Source organism: Equus przewalskii, chromosome 4 (genome assembly GCF_037783145.1).
Source record: "Equus przewalskii isolate Varuska chromosome 4, EquPr2, whole genome shotgun sequence".
NCBI classification, from domain to species: domain Eukaryota; kingdom Metazoa; phylum Chordata; class Mammalia; order Perissodactyla; family Equidae; genus Equus; species Equus przewalskii.
This window is the reverse complement of record NC_091834.1, coordinates 26,619,601-26,633,066: the sequence shown is the minus strand read 5'-3', so window position 1 is coordinate 26,633,066 and position 13,466 is coordinate 26,619,601. Positions and strand designations below refer to the sequence as shown.

General features: G+C 32.9%; 1 protein-coding gene across 19 annotated transcripts in view; it reads left to right on the top strand.

Annotated features, from left to right (window-relative positions):
• CACNA2D1 (calcium voltage-gated channel auxiliary subunit alpha2delta 1) overlaps window positions 1–13,466 on the top strand; it is a 515,258-nt gene that overhangs the window by 330,500 nt on the left and 171,292 nt on the right. For all 19 annotated transcript variants that reach the window (XM_070617290.1, XM_070617294.1, XM_070617291.1 and 16 more), the window contains exon 6: window positions 2,041–2,170. In XM_070617290.1, coding sequence (XP_070473391.1) covers window positions 2,041–2,170 — 130 coding nt within the window. The remainder of the gene's footprint in view (window positions 1–2,040; window positions 2,171–13,466) is intronic.

Below are 13,466 nucleotides of genomic sequence, written 5' to 3'. Positions count from 1 at the left end.
CACTTGCTTATATTGTGATTCTGATGGCTCTCATCCTTACTGTGTGCTAGGTCCTGGAATAGGTGATTCACATACATTCATCCATCATGCAAATTCATAGTCTATCAGTTTTGAGAATGTTCTCAGATTCTGTGTTCCAACTTTTTTGAATGTTATCACCATAATCTTCATCAGCAGCCTGAATACATTTTATTTGAAGTATGTCTGTTTTTGCTTTTAAAATTTAATTTAATAAACATGTTTTTGCAGTGATCAGTGCCTTTTTGACTTCATGTAGTTCATTTTTATGTGATTCATATTCATACTTGCCTTGACTCACTCTGTAATATTTAGAAAATGTATATATGTATATTTTGCTTTAATATCCCCTACAGTATTTTTTAACTTGCTATCTTTCTTTGTGTTATTACAAGTTTCAGCTGCTTAATGTTCCCCTTTTCCCCCCAAAGTCTGCTTATTTCAGACTGTTTCTTCCTTTCCTTTTGCACGTCATAATTACTAATAGAAGAATATGTGGAGGCTTACAGTAAATCTCATCTTTAAGAACTAGAATTTTTTCTTCGATTTTCTTTTGACCACTAATGTTATAAATTTACCTTTTGTGTTAACATTAAAACATTCTTTTCGTAATATATTAAATAAATTGTCTCTGAAGTATTAATGCTATTGTTTTCCCACAGGTAGTCTAAGGCATTATAAGGTTTTAATTACCTGAAGAACTAAAGAAATCTTCTGAATTCATAAAAAAATTCTAAAATATCTTGTCTAAAAAATTTTTCCAATGTTGTAATTTCACTAGGGAAAAAGAAAATACACACGTGTGTGTTTGTGTGTGTATATAGGTGTTAAAACATCTCAGGATACCAATGTGTTATCTGGTCATATAAATTTTCAGAGCCATATGGAAAGTTGCTCATTATCCCTTCTTTGTAGACCTGCTGCCTTTTTGTTGTTGCCACATTCAGCCAGCTTATTGTTAAGAAATTTTCTGATTGTTGACTTAAATCTCTTCTATTGTTTATCACTTGCATCACTGCAGTGTGCTGCCAAAATAGTCAAATGTTATGATTTTTTTCAGGGTTGTTTTTGTTTTGAGGAGATTCCCGTGGGTATACAGAAAACAGTCTCTAAAATGGAGTTGATAATATAGACCTGAATGCAATCAAAACATTTTTAGTTAGGGGAGAGTTAAAACAACTAGATTTGAACTGGAAAAAAAAAAGTTTAACATAATTAGCCAAAAAAATTGTTATAGAGATGCATTTTGAAAAATGAGTGAGATTCTTAGTTTCTTGCCAGGGGAGGACAACAAGGTAATTCAATATCCAAGGCATAGTTCAAATAGATGGAAAATTAATCTTCATCTTTCAACTCCTGCGGGATTTTCTGGAATTTTTATTGATTGGATCTTAGCTCCCACCTTGGGAAACTAATTGGTTGAAGTTAGGATTTAATTGAGCTTAGAGTTACAATAGATCTCTTCTTTCCTAGTATACTTTCTTTTTTAAAACCAAAAATTGATATACCTGGAAAACATGCAAAAATCAAGGGAACACGAAATACAATAATCCTTTGTTGCTATCTTTTTGTGGTCATGTGTACCATTTGTTGTCAAACCAAAAGTTATCCTCAACTGCATGATATAAATTTGGTAACATAAACAGTGAAATTTATTTCAAGGGGATAATTTTAATTTGGCTGTATTTAAAGGCACTTATCCTGTTCTGTAAATGTACATTTTAATAAGTGCTGGATAAGGGAAAGCTCTGGTCTTCTCAGGATGATCCTGAGGGACTCCAAGATTGAGGCAATTAGAGAAGTTAGGTTATTGTGTAAATAATATCATGAAGACAAAATGTGAATGCTAATACCTGAATGGAAATTGTGTATCTGATGTCATCATGGTACTATATTTTAAAATACTCTTGTAGATCTATTTTTTGAAGAATAGGTATTTCGCAAATGAAGAAGTGAATGTGAGAATACTTATGTTAACATAAGTTGTAATATCCTGCTTATTGTCTATCTTTTCCTATATAGCCTGAAAAAAATGACAGTGAGCCAGGCAGCCAGAGGATAAAACCTGTTTTTATTGATGATACTAATTTTGGACGACAAATATCCTATCAGCATGCAGCAGTCCATATTCCCACTGACATCTATGAAGGCTGTAAGTAAAAGAATGTGAACAATTGCTGGAATACCATCCTCTCATCTATCTTATGTATCTCATGTGTGAAAAACAAAAAAGAAGCAAATGTGATACTGTTTTATTTACATTTCATTCAGGAATCTGTGGTAAACTCTGATTTGTGTAAAAAAGAAACCTGATTTTCATAAGCAGTTTATGCTCATATTGCTTCATTATGTGAATATTTGTAAGAGTTTCTGTGTCCATTGGAGGTGTCTGTGTACTCTATTGTTTAGTAAATAATTCTGCCTTCCCAATTGACATCAATAGCTTGAAAAGTAATAGATATAGTCTTTAATAATCAAAACTTTGTAGCATAAGTGGACACACACAAAAATTCTTACACAAACACACAAACTGATTTATATTTTAGACTCTCCAGTTCTTACTACATCTTATCATGTTTTCCAGTCTCTCTCTCTCTCTGCCTTACCCTTGGATACAGGTAAAAGATACCTCCCTCCCCATATATTGTGGGCTGAAGATAAAAAGAAATGTTGCAGGAAAGAAGCAGATAATAGACCTAAAGAAATAGAAAACCACCAAATGGAAGATTTGATTGGGAAACTTTCAGTGTGAGGAAGGGAGGGGAATAAGTGATTTAGGAAGATACAGGGGAGGAAACTTGTGACAATGATGTTCTCAGAGACATCCTATGTATTAATAAGAGCAGAGCCTGAGAATTCTAACTAGGAATTCTCCTAAGGGCAGCCTAATCATCTATGAGGACCAGTTCTGACCCAGAAGGCAGGGTCTTTGTTCAATCATAGCTCTGGTCTTCGGTGTTATCCATTTTCTAACCCACTCTCCCAACCCCTCTTTCCCTGCTTTCTCACATAAGTAAATGGTGAGGGGAAAGAACCACTTGAGATTTTCAAAAGTCTGTTTCTTATATTACGTTTAATTAGAAAGGCTGTACCGTGTACTGGGTATCCAGAGTGTATCCAGAGCTGTCTGGGTTCTGGAGCCAGATGGCCTGGGTTTAAATCTAAATTTTAACAGTGTTATTTTCTTGGGCAAATCCTTTGACTTTCTGGGCAAGAATTTCCTCATCTGTAAAATGGGGATAAGATTACCAACCTGAAAGGTCATTTGAGGATAAAACTAGTTAATATAAGTTTGTGTAATAGTGCGAGTCTCATAGTAAAATGCTATATAAATGTTTGCTGTTACTATTAATTACAATTAAAGTTTACTTAGACACAAAGGATTAAGTACAGGGACTAATATTATAAATTGGCTTTTGTTTTTTGGATTCACTGTGAGATTATTTGTTGTTTAAAAGGGCATTTTGGCATACATGTATGATTCTTTTCATAACATAAATTTCATCTTCTATCAAATTATTCATTCCTTTTGTTTCTTTTTTTAATGTTTCAAAAAGTACATGTTGTTTTCTTCCTATCAGTTCTTTTAAGATAGTACAGTCATGATTTTTCTCTATGTATAATAGAAACAAAATTCTGTGTATAGATAGTCTCTGATGTTACATGAGAACTAAACATAATCTGATTTCTTTACAATCCACCTCACCCTATTAATTCCAAATTCTTATAGGAACTACCTGGGATTTAGATTCATACTTTTTTTCACTCTGACCGTTGTGTTCTTTTTGTTAAGAATTATTTTTCATATTTATAATTACATTTTTTAACTGTTATTACAACAACTATTTAGACAATACTGACCTGTATGGTTGTGTTTCTCGTTTTCTTAAAAATATTTTGTTTCAAATTTTCTATCACCTATTATTTTTTGCGTATGTCAACAAGATAATAATCTTATTACTCTAAAATTATATGTTTCTATTGAATTCACATTAGAAGAACAAACTGGCTGGATATAGAAGTTTTGAGTCAAATCATTTTCTGTCAATGCTCTGTGGATATCATGCATTCTTTTCCAACCTGTGTTACTATGTGAAACAAGCTTGAGGTTAACACAAGTGTTTTTGATTTGTTAGAAAGCTTTCATGACTGTGCTTCTGTTTTGTTGCCTCTTATTTGAGGGATTTTTTCCTTATTTCTGAAATTTAGTAATTTATAAATGTCAGCGAGATCCTCAAAGTCAGTGATTTTTTTTAACAGCTTTAGTTTATGGAACACTTTATTTAAAATATATATTGACATAGAAAAATTGTATGTAAAAAGAAATTAAAATAAAACCCACTATGACCGAAACAAATGTGTTGTGACCAGAACCCTGCCTACTTGCGACCTTGTGTTAATAGAAAGCCTTCCATTTGTCCAATATTGGTAGTCAAGATAGATTCTCAGAACAGGTTCATAGATTATTGTTTGATTGCCAAGCCCAAAGAAAGGAAAAATAACAAGGTTAAGTGTATTGTGATTTTAATCTGCTTTCTTGTGGATCTAGCAGCTGGGGGAAGTGAGATGGTTCCTTCTGAGAGCTTTGCCTCTGCACCGATTCCCTCTCCCTGCCCTGCTCCATGAGTGATATGGTAGCAGGAGCCAGTGCGCCACAGCTTCATTTTTTCCGGGACGTGGGCACCCTTGCCTAGTATAACCTGGGAAAGATGGCTTGCGCTTACTTCCTGCTCTATATCGCATTTGAGACTCATTGTAGTACACAGACTTAGCTGCCAGCTCCCTCTCACGCTTGCTTACTCTCTCCCCATTGCCCTCTCTTCAGGTATACAAAATATTTAATGAGGCTTTTCCTACTCCTTTGCACTTAATACTCATGTAGAGCAGTCAATCTTTTTTCTACCGTATAGGGATATTTCCTTGAAGTTCGAGTAATCTCATAGTGATTATCCAGAAATCCTCAAATTTTCCATTAAATTCTGCATGAATGATATCAGTACCTCTCGCATTTTAAAAACAGATTTCTTTCTTCTTCTAAAAGCCATATACCACAGTGGCAAAAATTTTAATATTGCATACATATTTAACATAGAAAATGAATGTCTCCAAAAGTAGCACCTCCTGAAAGTAATCATGAGTATCAGTTTGGGGCATAGTCCTATAGAATATTTTTTAAAATGCAGACACTAACTAATGAAATAACCCAAATGGGATTTTTTCATACTGCTTCTTCAACTTGCTTTTCCTCCACACTTACAGTAGAGAAGACATTTTTGCTAACCTGTTAAAAGGCTGAAAATAGAGAGGAGGAAGATTTCTCTTCAGGAGTAGACTACCCAGAGAATATAAAAACAAAGAGACTTTGCTTAATTTTTCAATGGTATGATGTTTAAGAAATAAAGACAAGTAAAAAATACATTTCGTATTTTTTCCATAGATAATTAGAACCTAAAATAATTAGAACTTAATTTACAAGTCTAGTACATTACCTTGTGGGCAAATTTGGCAAATACCAAAGATAAGTAGACTCTACAATTTCATTGACCTGACTAATAATAACAACCATTTATTGAGTTTACTAGTTGCTTGACTCCATGCTAAATGTTCTTAATATAGTATCTCACTTATTTACTATAACTTTGTCAAAATAATTTTGAAGAAGGGAAAACTGAAGCAGAGTCTTTAATAAAAGACCACATTATTGGTAAGAAATGGAGTCAGATTTCAAATCAATTCTAATTCCAAACTTTATAATCTTAATCACTACAATAGATAAAATTCCTGATATTTTACTTTTGAGTTAATTGTGACTCGGTTATATTATTTGGGAGCCAGGATTGTCCACAGGAGTTAGTAAGATAATTACTTAGCATGAGAATCTTCATTTTCTAATTTTTTTTAACTCTTTATTTTTTCTTAGTTGAAATCACATTGATAATTAAAGCCTGCATCTATTTCATGCTAAAACAGACATGAAATATGACACCAAGTAAATCCAAGCATACATTTTTTAAAGAATATTAATTGTCACAGTAATATACACATATCCTTTTTGAATATCTTACACTAGTTTTGACTTTGTCTAAGTGCTGTTTTTTTTTCCAACTTAGAATGCAACTATTTGTAAATTTCTACAGAGGATGATTTTAATAGCCTCAGAGAATTAAAAAACAAATTACTTTGATTACTTTGAAAATCAATAAGATAAAATATTTAAATGGATGTTTGCAGAAGTCCTAAGACAAACTTTAGTTTAAGGCATAATTTTTTTAAAAAAGGAAAAGAAGCTTAGTCTTTGGATTACTTATTTAGTCTATTTATTTTAATATTGGCTTCTCCTTCTTTTCTGAATCTCATCACTAAGACTCCGACCCTTGCCTGGCCTGTACTCTTTTAAAATTCATATCCAGTGTTATGGGCTATGGGAGTAAATGACTGGAGTAAAATCAGAAATGTCAACAAGATCTTGAAAATTTAATAATTACTGGTATTCTTCATGCAGTTCATTGGAACATATCAGATTTACAGGATTGTTCTAGGTTTCTGAATTTAATAAATGCAAAATTGCACTTTAATTGAAAGCTTAACTGAAGGAAACAGCCTCTCCTTTCACGTAAAGGTAATTGTGTAGCTACATTCTTAGAAGATGTCTCATGTTCTAACTTCCAAAGGTGATTACTTTTTAAAGTCCATGGAATTGAAATGTGATTACTTTTGCTCAGTGATATATTTGAAGTTTTAGAATGGTATATTTAATTATCTAAAAGTTTTCATTTTTGAAAATTTCACTAGTTGGCACTTTTATTTTAGAAGGCACCCAAAACATACTTAATTTCCTATCTAATTTATCTGAGTATAAAAAACAAGCATAAAATGGGGCCAGCATGGTGGTGCAGCAGTTAATCACACGCTCTGCTTCGGGCCCTGGGGTTCCCTGGTTTGGAACCCAGGTGCGGACATAGCACCACTTGTCAAGCCACGCTATGGCAGGCGTCCCACATATAAAGTAGAGGAAGATAAGCATGGATGTTAGCTCAGGGCCAGTCTTCCTCAGCAAAAAGAGGACAATTGGCAGCCCATGTTAGCTCAGGGCTAATCTTCCTCAAGGAAAAAAAAAACAAGCATACAGCTTAGCAAAAGAAGGACTGTATATTCTGACTTAATTTGGTTTTAATCATAGAAGTTTGTTAATTTTTTTCATCACTTTAGATTTGAGTGTAGAGAGTGTCTTCATAGAATAATCTATATTCATTTATCAACAAATTTATGTTGATAGTTATTTATAGAATTATTATAGTTTCAAAAGAATATACGTTAATAAGGTAAAATAATAAGGAACCTCAACTTGCATAACACTTTCAGGTGCTAGATACTTTTGTGTTTACACTTATCTTGTAATGTAAGCAAGTCAATTATTATTTCCATTTTAGAAATTAAAAAATAAGCATACTTTTATCACAAAGATACATTCATTTTGATAAAAGAAGACAGGAAAATTTTCATGGGTTGTATTATTATCTTTGGAAGTCTCATGCTTTAGTAAAAATACATGCTTTTTATAAATTGAACTACTTATAATCGCTAATACTGCATTGTAATTTATCTGGATGATCATTTGTTTTGTCTTAAAAAATATAGCTACTGGATTTCAAATGATGTCAGTTACAAATTACAAAGGAAAAAGCTGCCCTGCCTCTACTAACAAAGCGGCAGAGGCTTTATCATCTATAGCCTTGTGGATAATTGCAAAGACTTTGGTCTTTACTTTGATGTAAATGACTTAATCATTTCAGGCTACTGTAACAAAATACCGGGTGGCTTAAACAACAGGCATTTATTTCTTACAACTCTGGAGGCTAGGAAGTCTAAGATCAAGGTGCTGGCAGATTCAGTTACTAGTGAGGTCTCTCTTCCTCTTTTGCAGGTGGCTGCCGTCTTTGTGTATGCTCACATGACCTCTTTGTGCACATTACAGAGGGAGAGAATTCTGATCTCTCTTCCTCTTTTTATACAGACACCAATTCCATTATGGAGGCAGGAACTAATCCTACTATAGAGACTCCACCCTAATGACCTCATCTATCCCTAATTACCTCCCAAAAGCCCCGACCTCCTAATACCATGACTTTGGGGGTTAGGGCTTCAACATACGGATTTTGGGAAGACACAAACATTCAGTCCATAACAGAGATGGAAAGCTATAAGATGTTTTTTGGAGGAGGAATTACATAATCCGCCTTAGCTTCATTAAAAAAAAGTGGATACTGGATACTTTGTTGAGAATAGACATAAAAGGCAAGAATAGAGGAGGGATGATGGGGCCTTGGACCAAGGTTGTAGCCCAAGGAAGTATTCCTATCAAAAATGTGTAAAGCTTGTATATTTTTGAGGTCTATACTCTTCCTTCTAATTTTATATTTATTATCAAAAATTTTCTATATTGAAAACATTCTAGTCAATTAACCTAGTTACTCAAAATAGTGTGGCATACAAATTTAATTCTCATAAATAAACCTCATGAAAGCACTTTTAATTGAGAAGGAGCCAATGTGCTAAGATAAAATTATTAAGATCTTTAGATAGTAGTGAATTAAATGAAAGTAAAGTTTGGTAGAATATCAAAAGACTCTCTCTCTATGCCTTTCTCTATAACTTTTAAATTTTCTTTTCTAGTTAAATAAATTCCATTCAAGTTAGTTTCTTTCCCGATCATTCAGTGGTACAAGTTAGGAACAGATGATAGAAATCTTAGTGGAAAATAGAGAAAAAATATACAGAGAAACTTCTTAATGTCTCCTATTTACATAAATTGGTATACATTGATACAGATTGCTGAGCTCCTTTTTTGGGCTTACCTGGCTCCCAAAAGTCTATTTCCTATAATAGACCTCACAGTATCAGCAGATTTTAAATTATACAAACTATTGATGTTTCTGTATGTGCGTGATAGCGTTTTGGCTGTTGTTTTCTGTACCAAAAAAACGACATTCAACTAATGCTATGCTCTGTTTCTTTGAAATGAAACTATTGATTGGGTTGTTCCACTTACCAGAATCTTGGCTGAAATAGTGTATGTTTTTCTTCCAAATGTCTTAGGATTTTTAAAATTGCTTTCAACTTAAATATAATATTCAAATACTTATGTCCATCATTATAAAGGAAACACATGATGATTTTATGAAATACAAAATAGTAGAAAGGAAAAAATGTAAAATTATGGTAATATGCATACCATATATGTATATATGTATTCACTAAATATTCTAGTAGTAAATATATAGTAAACTAAAGGAATATACTAATACTGACATATTACCAAAGTGAGTTAGTGTTTATAAGTTTATACTAGACCTTTTAACTTACCAGAAGGTTTATTGTATATTTAATAATATTTTTTTGAAAATCACATTTTAGTATTATAGTCACGCATCACTTAACGACAGGGTTACATCCTGAGAAATGCATCATTAGGCAATTTCGTCATGTGCAAACACCATAGAAAGTACTTACACAAACTTAGATGGAATAGCTTATAAGACACCTAGGCTGTATAGTACTAATCTTTTGGGACCACCATCGTATGTGTGGTCCGTCATTGACCAACATGTCATTGTGTGATACATGACTGTATGTGTTCCATAACTAGTTGAAATTTGGATTGTTATCATTTTATCATCATGAATAAATAAATTTCTGCATCTCCCATTATTAGGATAAAATACAGGAACTGGTATTAGAAGGTCAAAGCTGTTGATAAATTTCTTTGATCTTGCAGGTTAGTACCAGTTTAGATTTATACTAGCAATGGATTAGTGCCTTTCTAAGTCCAACTTTGTGAACACTGAAATTATCTTTTAAGTAGTGTTTTGTCAATTGTATAAAGTACTGATAATAAGTTGGAATAGTTTACTGCTAATTTTTTTCTAGCTTTAACATCATGTGTTTCTTTTTATGCATTGGGTTCCGTAGCTGTCTAAAATAAAATACTAGGGCACTATGAGAGGTAGCAGCAGTTTGTCTGAGGGGACGATAACAAACTCCTTTAGAAATTACCCTGATTTTCCCACACGCTAGATCTCTCACAAAATATATTGTAGAGTTTTCATCTTTACCTTAGCCTGAATTTAATTGTTATATTTAATTGAATTTGGATAAATATGAAAAATTTAAAAATTCAAAATAACAAAATGTGGTAAAGCCTACTTTAGCAATAAAATCGCAAATTTTTAAAAAAATACACAAACATTTGGCAAGGCCATTAGAAAATGAGAGAGAGAAAAATATTAAAAGTGAGAGTATAACTCCGGATAAAATGGAGATTAAAATCAGAAAAGAACACTATGTCGAAGAAAATAATCCATAACCAATCTATAAATGAAAATTTGGGTGAGTTTATTCTGAGCTTAAATCTTAGGATTATAACCCGGGAGAGTCTTTCCACAAAGGAACAGAGCACTCCGAAGAAGTGGGGGTACACAGGGTGGTTATATACCCTCAAAGAGGGTGCTTCACATACGATTGAAATGTCCCTCCCACAATAGCCACAAGACCGCCCCGTCAGCACAGCACTTGATGGACACAGCAGATAGTAGGTCTGCTATCTTGGTGGGTGTAGCAGGAGGCAAGTCCATTGTCTCAAGCTGGGGGGTCACAGGTGAGCACAGCAATCAGCCTCCAGCCTAAGGAAAGATACTTAATCCTTAAGGAGACGCCAACATTGGGAGGGGGAGGGAAGTTGCACCTTTATCTCAAGGGCATTTTGCTCTTGCCATAGGGAATATCTAAATTGGATATACAATGCGTGCTCAACGGCGTAGGTCAGGCCCTTTTGAAAGGACAAGGTCAGGCCTAATTAGGTTTATACCAAATGGCTTCCTCATATTCTCCAATATATCCTATTGCTTGCCATTTTTATTTGTCAACTATATACCATTTTATAATAAAGTATTATGATGTATAAGAAAAACAGATTGGTTCGTTATAAAATATAAATAATCAAAATTGATTCTGTACACCCGAAATTGCACAATGTTATAAACCATTATGATCTCAATAAAATTACTGGGGGAAAAAAGAAAGAAGCTTCATTAAAAATTAATGAAAATTAAAATTAAAAAATTGATTCAATGATAGGTCAATAATCAAAGAATAAATTGGAAACATATTCCAACTTCTCACCAAAGAAAATACCTCATGCTGAGTGATTTCTGTAAAGTTTTCAAGAGAATAAATACTTTCATGTTTTAAAAATTTTACTAGAACACATAAAAATGGGAAAAGTTTATCAACTCATATCAATTCTTACAGAAAAAACATCGAAATAATGCAAAAAACATAGGACAAAAAAGATAGATAACTGTAAGCCAATCTCACCTATAAATAATGATGAAAAATTCCAAAGAATACTTTTGCAAAGTAAAGCAATGATGAAAAAATAATGCATGACGACAAAATAAATAACTTACTAATTGAATATTTTAGATGTTATAATGTTGTAATATTCTATATCAACCGATGCAGATTAAGCATTCAATAAAATCTTACACCCATTTTTTTATTAAAATCTTATCAAAATACCACTACCAACAACAAAGATTGCTTTGATAATTGAGGAGAAGTGGGAAATCCCCACCACTTCTTATAAGTGTTTAGGAAGGGTCCTCTTAAGAAGAACAGTTGATTCTGTAACAAACTGATCACCCCTTGTTAAAAAAAAAAAAAGCATAATTAGCATTACTCCTCATTAGGAGTAGAGCACTGAAATAGTAGGAACATCATAAAAAGACATTGAGGAGAAACCTGATATATAAAATATAAATTTTTAGGCTAGGATAATTTCATCATATTTAATAAGTATGGCAGAAAGAGAAGCAATTCGCCTTCTGAGGTAAAGTTTGCATTTTCTTTCATTGCCTTTCTCCGATGATGTTTCTCTAATACATTCATTTCATAGATAGGTATATAGTGTTCATTTTCTGATAGGAAAATGTTGACCATAGGAAAACCCAAATGCCAAAGATACGGTCGTCTTCCACTAATCCTTTAATTCATTTAGGAAAATAGAATAACAATTTCATGGATTTTTGTAAACTTTTATGGACTGAATTGTGCCCCCTAAATTCCTGTGTTGAAGCCCTAACCCCCAATGTGACTATATTTGGAGTAGGGCCTGTTTGGAGGTAAGACCAGTAAGAAAGCTCTCAACAGCAAACCGAATCAGCAGGCACCTTGATACTGCACTTCCCAGTGTCCAGAACTCTGAGAAAATAAGTAGTCTCTGGTGTTTTGTTATGACACCCTTAGCTGAATAAGACATAAATTTATTTCCAGAGAAGGATTATTATAGACTTAAACTGAGGTTTAAAAGAATAAATATAAAACAATGAAAAAGTTAAGCTGGATATTTCACACTTCATACTGAAAGAAATGGTTTACGAATATTTAGCAGCTAAATTTGGATTTGCAAGACCGTTTTTTGCATTTTAATTCAGAATCTTGATTTCTGCATTTCCCCTTAAAATGAATGGGCTCTAGAAATCAAGTAATGCTCCCCAAGCTCAATAGATGAATAGACTTGAATTGGAAAGACAATTAGTATGCAATTCTAGGCTTTTATATAGCAACACTAATTAGATTGGTGGTTTTCATGGAGAGTTCCCTGTTATTTAGTGCGTACCTAGGCTCTGCAGATGCAGAGACTAAAATTTGAAGTTACTGAAGTGTAGTTTTGATTTTTTTACTTTTAAGAGAGGACAGAAGAATATTGTAACAACCTGATTGATTGGGCAGTCATTCTATGTTCCATCACCAGTCTGTGCAGATAATTTTGTCCTGTGCACATTACAAAATGATTATATTTTAGAATACTCTCCTACTGCTTGAATTTGTGAAGCATCCTAGTACCTTATTTGAAATTTAAGGGTTATTTTAACCCATAATAATATTTAGAATTATAAAAACCTCTAGATCTCATTGAAAATAAAGTTGTAAATTAGCTGTTGAGAAGGAGACTATTGCAAGGTCCACTCAGATTCTTTTATGTAGACATCTATTATGGTGGTTGCATGGTCTTCCATATCACTTACCATGGTATTGACAACTACTCATTAGAACATGCCACATTTTCTAAATTGTGCTATAGGTAATCAAATTATATGAAGATTCTTAAGTGGGATAATGGTTTGCTGGTCAAGTAAATTTAGGAAATGTGTTTTATAGCTCCTTCTTTGGGGATTCATAGTACCCATTAATCTTTAAAAGCTCAGAAATTTTGCTAGGAATAAACAAAATTCAAGTTGTTTTGCCCATTATTTTCCATATTTCTATGACCATGTAACATTAACATCCCACAAATATATGTTTCCTTTAATTCACATTAATTACTTTATCTAGAAAATTTTATATTAATGACAACTGGGCACAGTATTTTTCATAAAATTTATAACTCA